Source organism: Arvicanthis niloticus, chromosome 22 (genome assembly GCF_011762505.2).
Source record: "Arvicanthis niloticus isolate mArvNil1 chromosome 22, mArvNil1.pat.X, whole genome shotgun sequence".
NCBI classification, from domain to species: domain Eukaryota; kingdom Metazoa; phylum Chordata; class Mammalia; order Rodentia; family Muridae; genus Arvicanthis; species Arvicanthis niloticus.
Genome location: NC_133429.1, coordinates 44466786 through 44489246, shown reverse-complemented (window position 1 = coordinate 44489246; position 22461 = coordinate 44466786). Strand labels below are relative to the sequence as shown.

The 22461-nt window shown below is 45.7% G+C and overlaps 1 protein-coding gene across 1 annotated transcript in view; it reads right to left on the bottom strand.

Moving 5' to 3' along the window:
• The window catches only part of Ppm1h (protein phosphatase, Mg2+/Mn2+ dependent 1H), a 257165-nt gene that overhangs the window by 61825 nt on the left and 172879 nt on the right, over window positions 1–22461 (bottom strand). The window contains exon 6 of the mRNA XM_076920370.1: window positions 4355–4473. Within this exon, the coding sequence (XP_076776485.1) occupies window positions 4355–4473 (119 nt within the window). The remainder of the gene's footprint in view (window positions 1–4354; window positions 4474–22461) is intronic.

Below are 22461 nucleotides of genomic sequence, written 5' to 3'. Positions count from 1 at the left end.
AAGGCTTAAACAGCATAGGGGTGTGTGGACCTTTTGTTAGCCATTTCAGAGAAAGAGTTCACGGCCCATGGTTACGTTGGAAGCCAAGAAACACATGGCAAGGTGAGGTAAGGACCAATTCGCATCCCGGAGCAGATACACTCCCACTGCTCGGCGGTCCACCTGCAGTACCACCACCCGCTTGGTGGTCATTTAAGGTTTCCCTGGGAAAAGAAACAGGCTGCAGATCCTCCCACCTTTCTCCTTCTCATAAATCAGTATTGTAACCTTTCTCCTCTATAGACAACTGGGAAAGGTAGCAGACACCATGCTTCAGAATGACTCTTACGGGGCCTGGGATTGTATCTTAGTTGGTAGTGTTTATGCAGCACTCAGAAAGCCCTGGCTTCTATCTTTGGGCCTGCAAAATCAGGTGTGATGTCATATACCTACAAACCCAGCACTTAGGAGGAAGGGACAGAAAGGATCAGAAGTCTAGCTCTAGTGTATGACAGTATTGAGTTCCCCCTGAAGCTGTGGCTTGGGACAGAGCACTTCCTAAGGCCTCACAAGGTCCTGGCTTCTATCTCTAGCTACATAGCAAGCTCCAGGCCAGCTTAGGCTGCGTGAGACCCTTTTCAACACCCGCCCCCACCAAATAAACAAACAAATAAACATGCTACACAAAACAAAAATAAAACAATTATGCTTGACCTGAAGCTTTCTGCAGAGCGTTGATAACACTTTAAAGCACAACTTATTCTAGTTGGGTCGGAAGAGGGATTTACACAGTCTGCGGTGGTTTTAAACTTCCGAAGTTTCTCTAACAAAGATTCAAAAGGTTTTCCTCCCTCCCATTTTCAAATCAAAAGAAAGAACAGGTAGGAAACACATAAATCCTGCTCCTAGCCAAGCTTGCAAGTCAACAGCCACACTGGGAATTACCCTGGAAACAAATCAAATCTTGTCTGACTGAAGCCTTTCTCAGTCTTGGCTACTCAATTATTTAGTGTCTTTGGTGAAGTTCCACGCAATTAAAAGCAGCTCGGCGGCTCTGTGTGTAGCACCAGGCTCACACATACGTGGGAGTGGGGATGGAAGAGAAGGCATTTCTCTGAAACCTGTCTAACAAAGGGTCCGCCCACCCGCTGCTATGTGAAGTGCATATGAAGTCGGATATAATCGAGTTCTTGAACTTACTGTTAAAAAAATTACAAAACGAGGGCACTTTAGCCTTGTTAAAGGGAAAGATATATGAGCCACTCAAAAAAAAAAAAAAAAAAAAAAAAAAAAAAAAAAAAAAAAAAAAAAAGGTTCCAGAGACCGAAAAAGGAACATAAAAACCCTTAACCCCATTGCACAGTTTGAGTGAACAGTTACAGCCTTTGAAAGCATCTTGTGTATTAAATTGACGATTCCTATCCTCCAAAGTGCTTTCCAAAGCCAGTAAGAAACGTGATGCTACCTCTCCACCCTGAGTGAAGGGAACACACTAGGTATCTGCCACAAAGACACTCTTCCTAGGACAACAGAGGCATGCTATTGATTCTTACGGTTTCTGTCTGATTCTTACTCTGGTTTAGAAAGAATGAGCAAACAGCCTCGTATCAGTTTCAGCAAAGACTACCTGAGTCCTATCACTCTCAGTGACTATTGGCCCACTGACCTGCCCCTCCTTCATCCCGGGATACCTGCTGCTTTGTGACATGTACTGGTCTGGGCGCTGGTTACACACTGCCTTCGAGGACATTTAAACAGGTCACGACTGCTCTGGCTCACACCTTGTATGCACACCCAAGTCACTTTGTTTCCTGTCTGTTTCCATTCTTATCATTTTCTGCTTGCACCCTTATATCTGTGCCAAGAGACCTGGCATTTTATCTATGTCTGTAGGTTCTGTCTATGCCACTTTCCCTCTGGGTACCTGAGTCTGCTTTCTGAAGTCAGTCTGTCCCCCACTTCCCTTAATATAACCTCTTGAAGACACCCCTTTCATCTAATTGTCCCCAGAAATACACAAGATCGGCTTACATCATCCCACAGGAAATCTAAATTGCTGCCTAACTTCCCACGTCTCCGTCAATACAACCTCAGTCTGTCCCCATCACCCACCCACCCCACCCTCTGTGTTTAGATTATGCCCTACCTTACCATTTTAGATGGATTCTTCTTTCCTGCGCTCACAATGGCTTGTACCCTTCACCCTTCTTGGTGTATTTCCGAATTCCAAGATACTTATATCTACATTCCCCCATGTGCTATCAAACTGTATTCGCCCTTTACCTTATACTTGATTTTTAACAAGAAGTACTCATTTTCCAGATTGGACACAAGTGTATTAGAAGACCCCAGAATAATGACTCTAGGACTTAAAAACTCACAGCTGTAAATATCATGAGCTCTATCTGACAATCTAACCCTGTTTTGGAGCTGGGGCACATCTGTGGCACTATGAAGGAGCCAGCCACAGTACTGAAACAAGGAGATGCATCAGTTTTAAACAATAATTTACAGAAACAGACAGTGAGCAGACGCTGACTCTCTAGCATGGTTTACTGATTTCGTCTGAGAGGAAGAAGAGTTGATTGGGTTTGGGACCTGCTTCTCCACTTAGCAAAAGACAAAAATAAAATGCCAAAGGACCATCAGAAGTCTTTTAGACCCATCTCTGTCTTCCTTGGGTAGTTGAACTTGTTCTTTCATGACACTATGTGTCCCAGAACACCAGGTACAATGTCATCATCACGGCAATCTGGGCTATGATCATCTGTTACAACCATTTTGATCAATGAAGAGGAAATAATAATCTTGCTGCCTTTGTTGGCGACATGGTAAGAAAAGAGCAAGCTGCCTCAATCGTCTGCTGCCCTTCAGGTTGGCAAGAGGCTCCCTCACCAGGATCTCAGGGTGGAAGAGCGCATCATGTATCCTTGTAGGAGGAGCTAAGGTGGGAGGAGTAAAAAGAGGAAGAGGAGGAGCTAAAGGAGGTGGGGGGAACGGAGGTGGATGTTCACCTGTCCCTGGCAGTCAAAGATAGTTGATATATCTAGGTTGGGTATTGGGTTACACTTCTGATTGTATAGGCATCTTGTTATTGAGCATTACCAAACTTATAAAGCCATTGATTAATATTTAAGCATTAGCTTCTCATTTTCCTACTGAGCCCGTGTGGTTGGCGGGATGGTCTGGGCAATGCACAGCCTTGCAGAGACAGCGTGGAAGATTGGCAGAGCTATCTCCCACGCTGGCATCTCATGGGTGGCAGGGCTGGTGTCTCTGGCGGGCCTTTTCTAGCTGCAGTGCCGCCACAGCCTAGACAGTTGGCTTGACCTGCGGCCGTTTTTTAAATAATTACTACAACATATCCTCATTTCAATGTGCGAGGCAGTGCTTTCTCACACCAACCCTGGTTCATGTAACTCCATCATCCTGCCCATTATTCAGACAGAAAGAATAAGGTCTTAGCCAACACGGGTCAGCTCTAGACCATGGTCTTGGTGCTTGTATAGGTGTGTTTGGGGAACAATGGTACGCTATGTCCAAAGTTCTTATTTCACTCTGAATGTGATAAAATATATTCTTGCTCTATGTGGGTTGTGTTAAGTGTAGATTCAACCATTCCCAGATGGAAAATATATTTTAAAAAGTATATGTAGTGAAAATGCCCAGATTTTTTTTCTTGTCATAATCTCTTAAATGATATACCAACCACGCACATAGCATTTACTTTGGATTGAGTATTTTAAGTAGTCTACAAGGACTTGAAATATAAAGGGAAGCTATACATAGACTAAATGTAAACGCTACGCCATTTATATGAGGGTCGTGAATAGTCTCAGATTTTGGACACCTATAGAAGATCCTGGAGCTAATTAATCCCTATGAATACTGAGGGACACCTGTCAAGAAATTATCTCATCTCCCTTAGGCTTCACAATGACTCTTCGAAGATGATACCCTTTTTACCTACGAAAAAATAGGCTCTTGGGTTAGTTTACCCATCTCGTTCATTCAGAAACTCGTGAATTGGAATTCAAACTCAAACCAGCCTGTAACTCACTAAGTTACATTATCTTGTACCCATCACACTCCTTGATGGTCTAAAACAAACGTGCGCGCGCGCACACAAAGCTTCCAAATAAACGTGCATGCGCGCGCACATAGCTTCCAAATGACTGTTATGTGAGTCAAGGAAGAAGTCAGGTTCACCACCTGAGGAACGCCTCGGAAAGGCGGAGGCAAAGTAAAGTCACACAGTTGATGTGAGCACTGGTCCTATGTGGCTATGAACTCTTGCCCTTCACCGTGAGCCCAGGTCCCTGGCTGCATTTGTGCTGGTGATTTTATATGGCGATGTGGTGAAGCACGTTCTTACCAGCCTGTCATATTAAAGTCCCGGTACAGCATCTTCTTCCCGAGTTCTTTCCTCTGTACTCTCCTTGGAAACTCCAGATGTGTGAATTCATTTCCCAGCAAGTGAGGCTGCATGAACGCCTAATTGCAGAAAGAAAAAAAAAAGAAAAAAAGAAAGAGCCACAGGCAGATTTTAGAAGACAAAATAAAACTCCAAGTACGTTTTGCAAATTGAGACAAGCCTCACCTCAAAAACAAGAAAACCGCCTTCTATTTTGAAGGAGGTAAACACATTTCAGTATTTAGACAGTTACAGAGGATGAGTAAAAAAGCCCTGCCTGTGACTTACCAGGGCTGCCGCTGTTGCACTTGACAAGTGAATTGTAATCAAAGGGGGGCATTTGATGCAGTAATTGTCATCAAAGGAGCGCATAGCTGGTGGCTTAGGGATGAGAATGGGCTTCTTCGAAGTTCAGATTGCAGTTCAGATTCAAGATGGTTTTACTTTCAGGAATGCATGTTGGCCAGACTAAAGGCCAGCAAGGTCACCCTGACTCCTCCTCAGCCCTCTCTGCTCTCTTCTAGCTTAACAGAACTTCCTGTGGATTTGCCTTTGAAAACTGTAAGAGAGTCTCCAGAACACACAAGAGTCAGCTTCCTCACAGTGGGACTAGACACACAGACAGGAGCCTTCTGCTGGGCCCACTCCTCCTTCAGTTTGTTCTGTATTTGTTTTTTTTTTTTTTTTTTTTTTTTTTTTCCTAGACTATTCCTCCTTCCTCCCCACAACAGATGGCTTCTCCTATTCCCTCCCTGAAAATCTCTATTCACATTACAAAAGTCTCCAGCACACACAGCCATACCCAGGGTTGTTTTGAAAGAACAGTCTCATTGTTACAGTTAAAATGCAAACCTAGCTATCCAAGAGATGGACTGGTCACATTTCAACTTCCTTGCTGAAGCCACAGAATCTCATACCTGTGTTAGAACCTTCACATACCATGCCCAACACTTGCATGAGAGATTGGCTCTCCTTATGGCAGGGAGCAGTAGACAGGGTATATCATAACCAGCCACCATAGGGAGGCAAGGGATCCCTGTTGTAGGACAGATGGTCACCTCCTCAGTTAACTGGAACAAATGGAGTATCTTTATCTGGAGTGCTTAGGGCAGGAAGTGTTTGAGGAGAAGGTGGGGGGGCACAACTGGAATATTTCCAGACACGTGATGTGAAATCTTAGGGATGGGACCCCAAGTTTATATGAAATTCATTTATGTTTCAGAAACACCTTATACACATAGCCTGAAGGCAATTTCATACAGTACTTTCGGTATGTGTTTTGACTACAACTTGTCATAGGAGGTCAAATGAGGAATTTTCCACTTATGGCATTATGTCAGCACTGGAAAAAGTTTTTAATTTTGGGAGCATTTCAGCTTTGGGGTTTGGGGATAGGGGATGATCAACCCGCAACAGGCATTTCCCACCACCTCTTTCCTGAAGCAGCAGATCTCTCGGATGCTCACGATCTGGAAGTATTAGATCGTTCTAGGCACCAGCTGTTCTTGATATCAGGAATAAAGAACTGTCACCAGCCTGGGCATCTCCATGCAGGGGCTCCAGGCAGAGCACGGAGAATGGTAAGACATAGGGAGGAGGACTGAGGGTGTAGAGATTTTGTCTGCCTGTCCAGTAGGGCTCCAAATGGCTCCAGATCTGGTAGGAGCCATGCCCACTTTGAGGGGCTCTGATAGGTAATAAGGAAGTTTAAGTATCAGGTATCATGGAAATAAGCTCCCTGGGAAGGGAGAAAACTAACAGGTAATGGAGCAGGGTGATGCTAAAAGCCAGTGAGCTCTGCATCATGAATTTTGTGATCTTAATGAGTTCTTTAATCTCTTGAGCTCTGGTTTCATTGTCTTTAAAGTGACATCATTACTGACATTTTCATAATTAGATATCTTCAATGCGCTTATCATGGTCGTCTTTGCTCATGGAAAACAACTAGGCTGGACAAATGACTAAGTAGGTGAAGGACTGGCTGGACGGGCATGAAGCCCCTGGCTCAAGTTTCCAAACCCATGTAAAGCCAAGCATGGTAATGTGTGTTTGCTATGCCAGCTCTTCACCATGAGACAGGAGAATCCTTGGAAGCTTGGAGCCCAGCCAGATACACTGGTGAGCAAGAGACCATGCCTCAGACCGGGTAGAAGGTAAGAACGGACATCTGACCTCTGATCTCTACACATTCACTATGTATGCCCTCACCCATGCTCACCCCTCACCCGAGAGAGAGAGAGAGAGAGAGAGAGAGAGAGAGAGAGAGAGAGAGAGAGAGAGAGAACATTTAATTCTATTTAGTGATTATTAATGCTGGGCGGTGGTGGCACACGCCTTTAATCCCAGCACTTGGGAGGCAGAGGCAGGTGGATTTCTGAGTTCGAGGCCAGCCTGGTCTACAGAGTGAGTTCCAGAACAGCCAGGACTACACGGAGAAACCCTGTCTCAAAAAACCAAAAAAAAAAAAATATTAATACTCAGTGCTTTCTGAGTTCTCTTATTACCACATCATTCCAAAAATCTTAGGGCAGAAGGAATCACTACTTAATTTGTTGGCCCCAGAACCAAAGTGAGTATATAGAGAATTTCAACACAGGGACAGCAGTGCATAAAACTAAATACAAGGCCATGTGTGACTGTGCCAGGAATGTGCACAGACAGCAGCCATGCCCAAAGGGTGGTTAGGATTTTGTTTTTCCTTAGCATTGATCCACTGCTGCTAGGTGGTGGTGGTGTGCACCTTTAATCCCAGCACTCGGAGGCAGAGGAGGCAGAATTCGGTGAGTTTGAGGTTAGCCTGGTCTACAGAATGAGTTCTAGGACAGCCAGGACTACACAGAGAAACCTTTTCTTAAAAACAAAACAATATAAGACAAAAACAAAAATCCTCCCAAGCCAACAATATACAAGTACTTCACCTTCTGTGTCTCACTCAATCATTCCACAAAGCCCGAGATATGAACGCAACTTAAAAAACAAGGGAATGGGGCAGAAGACGTGGCTCAGCAGTTAAAAGCTCTTGCTGCTCTTGGACAAGTCCTGGGTTTGGTTTCCAGCACCTACAAAGGGACTCGCAATCACCCATAACTTCAATTCCAGGGAAGTGGATGCCCTTTTCTGACCTTTGCATGTACCATGTATATGCATGCAGTATGTAATCCTATATACGGGCAGAACACTCATACCTAGAAAATAAAATAAATGAATCTTTTAAAAAGTTTACTTCCAAATATCTAAAAACCAATCAAAACGAACAAACAACAAGCCAAACTAAACCAAAACAAACAAACAAACAAAGAAACAAAGAAACAGGCCTAGAAAGCTTAAGGCACCAAATCCAAACTTATCATGGGCTACGGGTTCTGAGGAAACACTGATGGGCAGCTAAGATCTGAGAGTGTCCCATGAAGACCCATGACTGGAGACCTGGTAACCAGCCTGTGGCACTAGAGGGAGGTGGTGGGGCTTGCCAGATATAGCAGGACATGCCTTTCATCCTTATACTCAGAAGGTTGAGGTTCAGGGCTAGCCGTGACTAAACAACTGATGATCTCTAACCCCCCCCCCCAAAGATTTTTTTTTTTAAATTTCAAAACAGAGGTGGGGCCGACTGGAAGCAAGTTCTACGACGAAGGGGCCAAGGGAGTGCCCTTAAAGAAGCACCCTCTTATCTGCTTGCTTCCTGGCTCCCGGAAGGGAGCAGATTTCTCTACAGTGATGTTCTGCCTCACACAGACTCCAGAGTAACAGCCCAAGCAACCTGTGCGCCTAAGCTTCCAAAACTGTGAGTCAAAATAAAACATCTTTCTCCTGTTAGGTTGGCGTACTTCAGATGTTTATCACAGTGGTAAGAAGGGGATGGGGTTGGGGGTGGGGGGAGACACAGGGTTTGTTGAGACCGGAAGGGCTGCTCCTCATCCTTTTCTCCGGAAGTCACAGAGCTTAGCTGACTTTCTGATGAAAACAGGTCAGAAGACCCTTCCTCACTCCGGACAGATACTTTGTAGTTTTTGCTACTCAAGAGGCTGAGATGGGCTTGGTAGGATAGGAGAGGGGTGGGATAGAAAGCAAGAGGACGGTGTGTGTGTGTGTGTGTGTGTGTGTGTGTGTGTGTGTGTGTGTGTGTAGGGGAGCGCATCTCAGAGCGGGGGAGGGGAGCTCATCCCAGAGACATCTTGCTTTGCGCCCGGTGGATGAAACATTATATTAACTCGCTTACTTTATTATCATTTTATTCTTCTAGCGTACTTACACATGGCTAGCCACAGAGGGTACAATTTTTTCTTTGGCTCTTTGCCTTTCAGTGTCAAATGCAATTTATATTAAAGTAATTTTTAGACACTTTTTTTTTGTGGTCCAGTCATCAGCTATGAACATAGCAATGGATAAGAGGTAACAGTCTCCTCTCCTCTCCAAGGGCAGATGCACAGAGATCCAGGCGCTTTGTCTCCTAACAGAAGATTGAGCAGGCCTTCCGATGTGCTTTAGTTAGGCACCCTTGTGCCCACTTTTGCTAGTATTTGTTGTGGATTTGGTCTAAGGCAACTTAAATTATGCTAATTGGGTCCTCGAAATTGCATGAGAATCCATGTGTCCGCACACAAGAGGCCGAGGGCCCCTGCCCTCAGTTGGTTCTGATTGGTAAGTAAAGTTGCTGGAGGCCAATGGCTGGACAGGGAGACAGAGGTGGGACTTTTAGGCTAGAGATGAAGAAAGGAGAGCAAGGGGTTGAGCCCTCATGTGGGAAACTGTGTCTAGGGCAACATGGAATATAGATTTTAGTAAGTAACAACTGAGGAATATCAGAAGGGAGGTGTTAGCCCCGTGGAGGTTTGGGAGTGGCCCTGCCACTGAGCTGTTTAAGGCATATTAAAATATAAAGCGCTCTCTCTCTCTCTCTCTCTCTCTCTCTCTCTCTCTCTCTCTCTCTCTCTCTCTGTGTGTGTCTTTCATTGGGGAACCTAGAACATCGGGTGGGTAGCGAGGAACGCATAGCCACTGCGGGGTGAATTAGAGAAGAGATCCACTGGCTACTGCAACAGTATTCATTTACTATGGAAGCTGGACCAGGAGGCTCATAGACACAGAAGCCTCTGGGCTAGTTGGCAACTCCTCAGACTCCTCAGATACCTTCCTACCTACTGGAACTCTCTCACTTTTCCAAGTCACCAGGGGTCAAAAGAGCTCAACCTGGAGCCACTTGTGACATGGGACCCTCCGAGTGAAAGCTACTCACAGTCTCAGCAAGCTGCACACCTTCCCCAGTGTTAACAGAAGGTGCTGCATTCCATCCAAGCGAACAGGATGTTCATAGGATGCCACACGCTTCTTCCACGTCTCAGACAGAAAACTAGGGGCTGCCGCTTAAATGACGGGTGATGTGCCATCACCACCTCAAAATTTCACTTCCACTCCTTTTGGCAGAGTTTCTTTTCTTTTTCTTTATTTTTTATTTGATTTTTTTTATTTTTTGAGACAGGGTTTCTGTGTATCCCTGGCTGTCCTGGAACTCACTCTATAGACCAGGCTGGCCTCGAACTCAGAAATCCACCTACCTCTGCCTCCCAAGTGCTGGGATTAAAGGCGTGCGCCACCACAGAGTTCCTTTAAGACGACTTTTCATCGTCTTATCACTCTGTGTATGCTTTATTATGTGCAAGCGGTGTATGTGTGTGGTGCGTGCACATAAGTATGTAGGTGAACATGCCTGTGCTTGTTCATGTAGAGACCAGGCAGGGTGTGCAATGCCTTCCTCTGTCTTGCTCTGTCACTCCCCTTACTGCCCTGAGACAGGGGCATTCACTGAAGAGAACTTTTGGCTGGGTAGTGAACTCTGGAGATCCACCTGTCTCCACCCACCAATGCTAGAGCTATAAGCACGTGCAGTCATGTCTGGGTTTTTATACAGCTAATGGGGACCTGAAAGAACTCAGGTATGAATACTTGCAGTACACCCACTGAAGTGACTGAAGTGACAATCCTAACTGTGGAGTCTCCACTGAGAGCCCCAGTGGTTTCATGGCTGCCTGGGAGTTGAGGCTAGCTACAGCTGCTGCTGTCCAGTGTTATAATAGAGCAATACTGCATATCTCTAGCCTAGAAAAAGACAGAAATCCAAAATTCAGCTGAATTCGGTCTGTGCTTGTAATCCTAGCACATGAGGCTGAGGCAGGGGGATGACACGCTTCAGGCCAGCCTGCTCTATATAGTGGTCCTCTATCTCCAAAAAGAATTTAAGATTTGCAGTATGGTTTCTATGGACTGTGTCACTGTTACACCATCCCCAGGTTAAAAAATTCTAACCCTAGCCATCAACAGAGGACCGTGTCCCCCCGATGGCTCTCACTGTGTTTCACTTCTGAGTCAAGGTCACAGCTTTTACCACATCCTGTGTCTCAAGAGAGCATCACGGGTAATGCATTTCTTAAATAACCCCGGCTTACAGCTCACCTCAAAGCCTAGCCTCTACAGCCAGCTGACTGACTCCCACTTCAGGAATGTGGGTGGCTAAACCAGTTTGACTCCTGCCCAGCCCACTCTTTCCACAAAACCAGTTTGGTCCAAAGAGTTAATTAATGGTTCTTTCCACAGGAGGAATTCACCCCAGTGTGCCTGTCAACCACCCTGGAAGTCAGTATGATAGAGTCACAGGCACCATTCTAGAATATGGCACACTCAGAAGAGGGCAGAAACATACTCTCTTTCTCTCCCTTGGCCCCTCTCCCCTGTAGCAGGTCATGAGGCTCCCATCACCGAGACACCTTCCTATACTGACCATGAAGGCGTTCTCCTATATCTACCATGGAGACACCCTCCTATATCTACCATGGAGACACCCTCCTATATCTACCATGGAGACACCCTCCTATATTGACTGTGAAGGAACATCTTTGCTTCTGAAGAGAGATGTACCACAGCAGAAGGTAAATAAACAGACCTTTCAAGCTAGTGAGATGGGTCAGAGGCCAGAGGACCTACCTCATGCACAGGACTGACAATTCTGAGTTCAATCCTTGGATTCCACAAGGAGGCAGGAGAGCACTGACCTCTGACCTCGCCACATACCTGCACCCTCACACTCAAAATAAAACACATACATAATCTTTATATTTTTTATTTTTAAGTCAGAAGTCTTGTTAAACTTTCCTGGTATCATCCCATGAGATGATAACCCCGCCATCAATCTCCCATGAATGCCTGCTCTGATTTATGTGCATGTGAGGCTGCCTGTATGTACGTGACTCATACGTGTACTTGCCGTTCAAAGAGGCCAGAAGAGGGTGTCGGCTAGAACTGAAGTTACACGGGCAGCTGTGAGATACCCAGCACGGATGCTGGGAAGAGAACCTGGACCTCCCCCAAGCACAACAGCGCTCTTAACCACTGAGCTGAATCTCCAGCCTGCAATGTCCACGTTTTATCAGACCTGAGCAAAATGATAGACATTTACGTGTTTCTTTGAATCTTTATTCTCCTAGAACGTGCTGCATCTTTATGTGTCATACCTTATGTGTAAATAATGTCTGTATCAGATACATTTCTGTATTATCTCTTGTCAATATGTCTTTCATTATAGGGGCCTGGTTATGACCCTCATAAAGGGATAGCAGACAAAACCTCATCCAGTTTTCACATATGTCTATTCATTTTTGCTTGCACATGCTCCCATCTGTAAAACACTCCACCTGTGTCTATGTTAAAACGTGTGTGGGGAAGAATCTTGGTTATGAGGGGGACATTGTATTTAACCCCACGTTGGTATGCTTGCCACGCCTTTGGATTCACGATCGCTATGGTGACTATTCTGTCTCTTTTGATAATTGCCATAGCACACACAGCATGCTGCCTTTTCTGTCATAACCATGTCTGCTGTGCAGTTATGAGCAGTCATCTGCGCCTGTAACACCTCCTCATCACTCGCTGCTCTTCAGAGTCACTGCTTCAACAACAGCGATCAACCCAATGGTCCCCAACAGAGCTTTGCTCGCTCAAGTTGCACTGAGGAGATCCTCTGGAGTTAACGGGTGCTAAACCAGTGTAGCTCAAGGAACAGAGCAAACATGGCTGCTTAAGGGAAAACAAGATGCTAAAATGAGACAGAAAACCTACAACGTGCTGGGTTTCAGAGGACGGGGCTTCTGCTTGTTAGTGTTTCATTTCTTACAGGACCGTGAAACTTTGAATCTGCATCTTATTTTGCTTCCTGATGCTGCAATCAAACCCTGACCAAAACCAGCTTGGAGCAGTAAGGGTTTATTGGGCTTACATTTTCATGTCATAGTCCATCCTTGAGGGCAGGAACTCAAGCAGAAACCTGAAGCAGAAATCATGGAGGAGCACTGTTTGAGCTTGCTCCCCATGGCTTGCTCGGCTTGCTTTCTTATATAAGCCAGGACCACCTGCCCGGAGTGGCAGTACCCACTGTGGGCTGGGCCGTCTCACATCAATCATCAACTAAGAAAATGCTCTCACCAATGGGGTCACAGACAATTTCAGTGGATGTAATTCCTTAGTTGGGGGTCCCTCTTCCCAGGGGACATTAGTTTGTGTCAAGTTGACAAAAACTAACACTCACAGGTCTTACAGGCACCATGCATAAGTATATGTGTCCAAAGACATCAACATATTATAAAAATGTTATGCGAGCATTTCTTTTAAAAGTATATATTAAGTTGTTTCTGCCACTGGACACAGATTATGTTTAGATCTCTGGGTACGATGGGTAAGTGTTCTTCTACCCCTGGCCAGGATCCTTTGCCCAGATTGCTTTCATTAAAGAGAAAACAACAGAAGCCTCTACAAACTGTGACTTTTTAGGAGAAACCCAAGGTTTCTGTGAGGTTTGAAAGCATTGGGAAGAGCTTCACTGAGACTTGTTTTAATGATTTTAGGGAAAGCTAGAGTCATTGGGAAGGGCCTGGCTCCCACGAGGGGACGAGAAAGCCTGTAAATTCTTGAGAGGCCATCAGGGAGGGAGTCATTTGGTTGGCAAATACACAGTGGCCAAACAAGTTGGGAATTTGGAAACTTCCTCCAGCTTGTCCAGCACCCAAGTGTCATGACTGGAATGGCTTCGTTTGTGTTGGCCTGGTTTGATGAAAGGATGGCTTATACCAGCATTTTGGAGTTCAGTGTTTCACAAGTGACTTTTTTTTTTTTTTTTAAATACATCTCAATTTTACTCAAAGCAACAAGCTTCAACATTTAAAATCTGCAAAATGTGGGACAGTTTGTTAGATTGCTTCAAGCAATAAAACTTAACGACTTCCTGGTTCTTAAGTTCTAAGAATCATGAATAATGTTGGCATGGTCCACTCCACTTCCCATACCTGGGAAGTTCATAAATATGCATATATTACTACTTTTTCCCCCCAAGGCACATTTTTCATAGGGATGCTAACTTGTAAAGCTAGGTGTGGTGACCCACGCCTTTAGTCTCAGGACTCAGAAGGCAAAGGCTGGTGAATCTCTGAGTTGGAGGCTATCCTGGTCTCTACAGTGAGTTCCTGGACAGCCAGGGTTACACAGAGCAAGCCTGCCTCAATAAGACAACTGAAAACAAAACAAAAATGTGGACCAAACCCAAGGTGGGATCAAGCGTATAAGACCCATGTCTTTCTACAAAGTGTATGGGCACTTTCCCGAACATTTTGTAATTATCTGATATGCTGAATATATTTTATATCTTTCTTTTTTGGTGAAGGATCAAGTATCCACACAGGTCAGGACATGGTGTCAAGAGACAACCTTTACTGGCTGAGCGGAGCTCTGAGGATGTTGGCAGAGTAGGAAAAATGGAAGCCAAAATATCCCAGGGAGGGGAACCATGACTGGTCACAGGAGCAGAGAAGGGCAATGAGGTAATACTCAATATTTGTATACCTGAGATATATATATATATATATATATATATATATATATATATATATCCACATGCTCAGCACTGCGGGCTTCCGGTGGATAGGCAATGGGTCTTGAGGCTACTCAAAGCTACCTTCTAGAAAGAAAATATACTTTCCTCCCTTTTCTTCTGCTTTGGAATGAAAAGATCTCTTTTTTTGTATTTTGTGGTCACATGGTCAGTGAGTGGACTCAGGCTGAAAGGACACTGTATCAGGTTTGGGTGGGGGATATCCAGAGAACGGCATTTATACAAGAAACACACAGTCCGTCACAAGTCATCAGTCAAAGTAGAGGCCCCGCTGCTTAGAGCTCACATCGTGGGGGAGATGGGAGGATGCTTTTGCCAGCAAAATGACCGTTACATCCAGAGACTAAGGGGAGACAGTGGGATTTCCATGATGGAGAAGGGCGATGCGAGACAGACAGACAGAGAGAGGAGGAGGAGGAAGAGGAGGAGGAGGAGGAGGAGGAGGAGGAGGAGGAGGAGGAGGAGGTAGAAGGAGAAGGAGAAGGAGAAGGAGAAGGAGAAGGAGAAGGAGAAGGAGAAGGAGAAGGAGAAGGAGAAGGAGAAGAAGATGAAACAGCGAAACAGCAAACCGACAGACTGACTGACTCTGAAAGGTTCTCAAGAGCTGTTCAGGCAAGCTCTCTGGCACCAGTGCAGACCACATATACAAGAAAGCAGAGCACAGCTCAGTGCCTGGAGGAGTCTGAGAGGTGTCCCTAAGAGCACAGTGCAGAGCAAAGAGGAGACAGGAGGGATACTGAGAAGTTCCTCCTAAAAAGGATAATATATACATGAATAAAAGACACAGTCACCCAAAGCATCTCAATGAAGTATAGTATATATTGTAAAGGGCTTATATCGTACACTGACAGGGTGATATTTTTTTCACAAACCGAACAAACCTATGTAGCTAGCACTTAAAAGGGACCACTCCCAGCCGCTTTGGAACAGCCTCCCCTGTAATCACAACTCCGTGCAATCCCTGTGGCTTCCTGAGGGAAGCACCATTCCCCCTTCTAGACTGAATCTGCCCGTTTTCAAACTCACATCTGTGTGCCCTATGTGCATACATGTATGTGGGGGTGTCACGTGTGCACATGTGCCTACACATGCATGTACGGAGGCTGAAGGACTGTGGTCAGTGTCCTGTCCCCACTCTTCCTTTCATTCTCGCCGAATTGTGCGAGCCTGTTTAAGAAAGCTGCGAGCTTCCTGGGAACTACGGTTGGGTCGGAGGGCAGAATGTTCTTCCCACAGGTCCCTTCTAGAAGGGATTACGTAAACTACGAGAAAGCTAGGACATGAAGGGGAGACCCAGTGCATCTCATTCCCACACTGTCTCTGTGGGAAAAGGAAAGACGTGAGGAATAGACTTGGCCCCTTCATAGAAACAAAGACGATCCTCGTAAGACCCAACACCAGGTGCATTCCCTCGCTGGATCCGTTAACTGTAAACACCTCCTCATAGTCCGCTTGCTTTAACAATAAAAGCGAGAAGTGTCTGCACTGCTCTTGACCTCGGATGCTTGGAGTCTCTCCTTGGATCTGGGAGACTTTGCTTCACCGGCAGGAGGGACTTGACATCAAACCTACAGCTAGACTAGACTGTCACCGAATGCTAGCAATCCTCCATTTTTTGTCCCCCCACAGCCCTGGTGCACATGAAATCACACCTAGCTTTTTATGTGGGTTCTAGGGATTTGAATTCAGATCCTCGAGCTTGCTCAGCAAGCACTTTATCCCATTTTGTACTTTCTTGTAGTCCCCTCGGTCACAAGTTAGGTCTGAGGACTCAGGTTTGTGGTAGAATCCTTGCCTAGGGTGCTTGAGGACCCATGTTTAATCCCATCGCTGGGCGGGGTGGGGGACAGGGTGGGGGCGGAGTAATTCAACGTCTTTGAGACCCGTCTTGTACACTGTTACACTGTTTTCATTCTTGGTACCACACAGCATTCCATGCTTGAATAAGTCACCATTACAGCTCATTCCCTTTTCTGTGGGCAGCTGGACAGGTACCAGTTTGGACTGTGACAAACAACACTCCACACAGTCTAATGTTTCCACGAGCATGTGCACACAAATCTCTGAGGCAGACACCTAAGAATACAGCTGCTGGGCCATGGCGCCCTCTGCATCAGGAGTGGCCGCCTTAAAAACCCTTCTTAAAAAGACCTCTGGTTTCCATTTCCGTCAGTAGGATACAGGGGGCTAAAACACTCATGCATCAAACAGAATGGCAGATTCCGCTACAGGTATTCTTCTGATAACTCGAACTGCAGCTTTGAGATTCATTTAAAAACAAACAAAAACAAAACAAAACAAAACCAAAACCATATCCGGACCTCTCAGAATTTGAAAGGGAGAATTTCACTGGCTACCAGAGATCTTTTGTTTCCATAAAAACAAGCAAACACTCATTGGGTGATCTCTCTTTTTTTCTTGCCCGTAAAGGAAAAAAATTCTCATCAGGTTAGAAGTAGTATAATTCAAGACGATTAGACAGTACATCCTGGTAGAAACTCAGTGAGTAATGTCAGTCATGCCCCTGGCCATCGCTGACAGGCGCGCTACAGTTACATGAGATGGCTCTTCCAGAGCCAAGGTTGGCCTCCTCATTTACAGAGTAGGGACAGAATATTTTGGTTTGAGAGGGTCGGATAAGGAAAAATGAAAAAAATAGCTGATTTCACATTTAATATGCATGTGTTAGATTCTTTCATGAGGAATTCTTACCACGTAGTTTGTCCTTTAAAATCTCAAACTGGCTAGGCATGGTGTCACACACCTTTACTCTCAGCTCTGGGGAGGCAGAGGCAGCCAGATGTCTCTGAGTTAGAGGCCAATCTGGTCTATATAGTGAGTTCCAGGACAGCCAGGGCTACAAAAAGAAACCCTGTCTCAAACAAACATCTCAGAATGAGGTCGGGAAGTTGATTCGGTGTTGGGGGTGAAGCACTTTGCCACACAAGTGTGAGAACCTGAGTTTGAAACCCCAGAGCTCACAGTAAAAAGCCAGAGTTTAGCCTCAGCATCTGCAAATCGATCCCGGCTTTCCCATAGGGAGATGGTGGAGACAGCAGAATCCCTGGAAGCTCAAGGGCTCACATGTGCCTTGAAAAAAACGATGGAGAGACACCCTGTCCCAAGCAAGGTGGAAGGTGAGGACTGAGCGCTGACCCCATCTTCTGACATCCACATGTGGGCGGCCGTCGCACACGTGTGACTGTGCTCACATCTCAGTGTGGTGAGAACCAAGTTTGAATATGTATACTATAACAGGACTGCAAACTGGTAAAAATTCTGCTTGGCATATGTGTATTTCAAGAAAGGATGATGCATCCACGTTCTCCCTGGGACCTATAAAAAATATAAAAACCCCAGGCTACAGTGGGGTGGTTTTTAGCCTGTCACTGTTCAATTAGCAAACCTGAACTCACATGTAATCAATCTCATGAGACAGAGTTAAACTGCCAAGGACGTTGGAATTACTATGGTGTCCTCCACGATCCCTAAATTCATACGCTCTGCTATGGCACAATCTGAGAGAGAAGACTCTGAGCAGCAGCAGCAGCAGCAGCAGCAGCAGCAGCAGCAGCAGCAGCAGCAGCAGCAACCACTAGCACACAAGGTCTCTAGTTTGAATCACCTTCTGTCAAGTTGAAGTGGGACACCTGCCATTTTCATTCACAGGCATACTTGAACTTCCCATTGGAGCCTCCTGTCTGTAAAGCAGGTCCAGGCTTAAGGAATATATTTATGACAATAACTCTTGAGCATAAAAAGTCTCAGCAAACTCAGAGGCACGATGCAAGTCACTGGGAGCCTTCTAACGCCCAGCACCAGAGAGGTAGCAGGCACATGTGAGCAGGCTGGAGAAGGGATGGTTGTAAGATACCACAGCCACCCCAGAGGATGCTGTCCTGCGTGCATTAAGTGCATATCTGAAGTTTCACTCTCATCTTGTCTGCACATTGCCCTCGATGAAGAACAGCCGCAGGCACGGGGCTCTTCGAGCACAGGAGCGCATTTTTTGAAGGCTTGCTGAGAGCAGCACATCTTGATGTGATCAAATCGGAGTTTATAAAGATGTCTAGGCAGAATGGAAGGGGCAGGGCTTATGGAGGGGGCGGGGCTTCTCTCGTACCTCTGGGGTACTGAGGTCTCCTGAGGGTGATTTATTTCTAGCTGCCACTGGAAGCAGAGGCTGGATGATTTTCTAGAGGCCACAAAACACTTGATTCTGCTGACAAACGTCCAGCAGCCAGACCCCTCACCTAGCTCCGCTCTGTCTCTCTCTGAACAAGGTTAGCTTCAATCACCTTAAAGACCAACCCACAAACAAAGGAAAGCCCCCTTAAAACCATATAAACCCGCTATTGAAGAAGCAGGCTCATCCACGCCCGTAGGCTCATCGGGTCTCCCTGGTGGCTGGGTTAAGAACACAGGGCCCCTGATTACTTCGTCATACGCATGCCACGTTTTGTGTGTGCACGTCAAGTCCACGAGCCTGATCTATTAGTCACCTCACCAGAGAGCCTGTGAAACAAAGTCCATGTTACTCAAGGGTCGTGAGAAGAGCCCCTGAGGTCACGATGCAAGACGGAACGGAATTCACATGCCTGTCACATTCATCAAGCGGATCTTACGATCTGCTTCCAGCTCCGTAATCCCCCAAGCATCCCGGCTGTACATACCAAGGGAATTCCTCTCCACTGTGCATCACAAAGGCTGGTGCACAAAGGGTTCTGACCACCATGCCCACTCCTCAAAGCTCATTATCCGTCTCTCCAAGCCAGACAGCCCTGGGACTGCAGAGAGCTACTGAAAGCGAGTCACCAAGGGCCCTCGACGTCCTGACAATTCCATCATAAATACTTATCCTTCGCACAATATGAACATAAAATTAGATTGGTCCTAAGAAAGAGGAAGGTGCTTGATTTTCCATTGTTGGGCGAGGTCACGAGAGGGAAAGGAAATTCCAACTATCATTATGCCAACCATTTGTAACGAGATCGGGCAAATGGATGTTCACAAAAAAACCAGCAGAAGCATGCGCAATTAAAACTATAAGGTGATTCACCGTACAGTTAGCCCCTGGCTCACAATGGCAGGACATAATATTATTTTTTACTCCATGATAGCATAAATCACATCCATACTGTTAGCATTTAGTCTAGGCTCCGCCCTACTGTTACCTGGCAACAACCAGGTGTGCCTGACTCACTATAAAAGGGGCTGCTTGTCCCCCCCCCCTTGCTCTCTTGCCTTCTTGCTCTCTCTCAGTTGTCCTCTCACCCCTTCCCCCTCTCTCCCCATTCCCATGGCCAGCCTCTCCTCTTCCTCCTCCTCTTCTTCTTCCTCTTCCTCCTCCTCCTCCTCCTCTTCCTTTTCCTCCTCCTCCTCTTCCTCCTCCTCCTCCTCTCTCTCTCTCTCTCTCTGACTTTCTCTGTCTCTACTATCCTCTCAACTCCCCTCCCCATGCCCTGAATAAACTCTATTCTATACTGTACCATCCTGAGGCTGGTCCCTCAGGGGGAAGGGATGCCTCAGCATGGGGCCTCGGAAGCATCCCTTTTCCCCCACACCTGACCACACGTCCACCAAACATATTTCTTCTCTCCTTATTTATTTATTTTTTTAATAAAACACAACACATACAACAGTTCCAGTTTTTACTTTCACTAGCACAGGCAAAACAATTGAGATAACCACTCTTTATTACGTTCCGAAACACACAGTTGGTGACTTTCCTGGTGTTTGTTTGTTCGTTCGTTTATTTATTTTGAGACAGGGTCTGACTCTGTAGCCCAGGCTGGCCTCCATCTAGCAGAGACTGTCCTTCCTCTGTGTCCAGAGTGCTGGGATTACAGATGTGCCCCATCACAGTAAGCTGTCAGGGCTGGCAGGGGTGTGTGTGTGTGTGTGTGTGTGTGTGTGTGTGTGTATGTACCTGTCCTGGGCATGTTGAAGTTGGCAGGGTTTGGCTACAATGTTTGGGAGATGAGACATATTGGTTGCATTTTGACTTAGATCTGTTCGGCTGCGATGGGCTTATAAGTGGACATCGCTGCACTGTAAGCTGAAGAATGTCCATGTTTTCCATAGCCAAGGGGCTGCTCTTCATTTCTAATACAGAACAAGTCATGAGAGAGGACTGAGTTTGCGCAGCTCATGATGGGGTTGGGCTGAGAGAAGTCTGTGCCACACTCGGGTGATTTTCCTCTCATACTTGAAAATATTTTCAAGACTTTATATATCAACCTTCTAATTCCAAAAAAAAAAAATATTAACATACAGATTTTGTGTTACGTTACAAATATTTTTAACCTCAAATGCTTTGCTACGGACAGTTGTTCTGCACGATTATTATGCCTGGAGCAGGTCATTTCAGAGCACATATTCCTAAACTTGAAGGGCCAACAGGCTGGGCCAACAGGGTGCTTAGGGTCTGAGTGTGCCCACTCCTCATGTGGGAGAGGGAGTTTTAATTATAAACTAAATAAATCCATCTGCTTTGGGTGTGTGGATTAAGAAGACGGTGCTCTCTTCTTTTATAAATTAAGCATTAGGCCCAGTTTTGTGGACCAATAGCATCCTCCCCTATTGGTCAAGACAGACTCCAAAATATCCCTTTATCTCAGAAACATCAGAAGTGGGTGCCAAATAAAGCAGAGGAAAGTGGCTCTCAGGTCAGTAGGATTTTGCTTTAGAATGAATTTTCATACACCTTCAGATTTCATAAGTTGGAGCCAAATCCTTTCGTGATGGTATAGAAAGGCAAGGCTGTGTGTGTGTGTGTGTGTGTGTGTGTGTGTGTGTATGTGTGTATGTACAAGCGTGTGTGCACGTGCATGTGCAAGCACAGCTATAGCTTAAGGATAGGGCAGAGAGGCTTCCAAGAATATCTTTGTCATATAAGTCCCCTCCCCCCACCCCAATGCCTATCTATAGAGCAGGATGAGGGCCTTCACTAAACATTGAAACTTCTAGGGCCTTTATCCCAGACTTCACAGCCTCTGGCTTGTGACAAATACATTTCTGTTGTTTAGATGCCAGCTACTTGATGGTATTTTGTCTTAACAGCCCAGATAGACTAAGACGTATCTGAAGGAACGAGACTTGGATTTATCAAACAGGAGCTAAATGAGTACTGGAGAACACAAAAGAACCTGAATATCATTTTGTTTAATCCCGTCACAGTCTTCAGAGGTTTTCTATCCCCACAATTGATGCTTGCCCATCAATAACTTGCCTTATGGAAGTCATAGAATCACATGCATCTTATCCTCGGCATCCCCAAAGAATTTCAGCTATTCCTGTCCTCCTTCAAAATTGACCCTCCATGTTTCATTTTTTTTAAAAAATAAAATATATTATTTGAAAATGTAAAAGCGTAAGAAATTAACTTTTTACTATCTGTTGCTTCCTTAGGAGGTGAACTTCAATGGGGGATGTGGAGGGACAGAGATGCTAAGAGTGGAGAGAAGGCAAAGGTCACAAATACCTAATTGCCTGCTGCCATCTGCATGGAGGACAGGGGAGGCCCAACATTCTTTCATGCACACCCACCAAGCCAGTGCGGTGCCAGCGGCTGGGCTGAGTACTGCAATGGGGTGACTAAGTAAGAACCTTGCCTTCCAGAACTCAATTTGGAGAGGAAGCTAGAGATCTGAAAACAAAACAACAGCAGCAACAAAAAAACCAAAACAAAAAAAAAAAAACAAAACAAAACAAACAAAAAACCCCAAACAAACAACAAACAAACCACCCAGTATGTATAAAATCCTGAAAGCCACACTGCAGGTCACCAAGTACTGCTGTACCAGCACTGGGGGTTGTCTCTCTGGGAAGATTAGAGGACACTTCCCAGAAGTGTCTCTTGTGTCAGCATCAGAAAGGATGAGGGGGAATTCTTCTGGTGGACAGGAAGAGCTGTCTAAACAGAGGACATTTCCAAAGAGATATAGGTCAGTGAGTCAGTGGTGTGAGCTGACAAGGAATGCGAGCGATCTGGCTGAAACATGGGTGGGAGGTGGGGGAGTGGGGGTAGGTGGGGGTGTTAGTGGTAGTGGCAAAAGGGAGACTGGTATTGCAAAGGCAGTCGGGCATCTAAGTCTGCCAGCGTCTGGCTACATTCTTTACATGGTAGGCAGCTCAA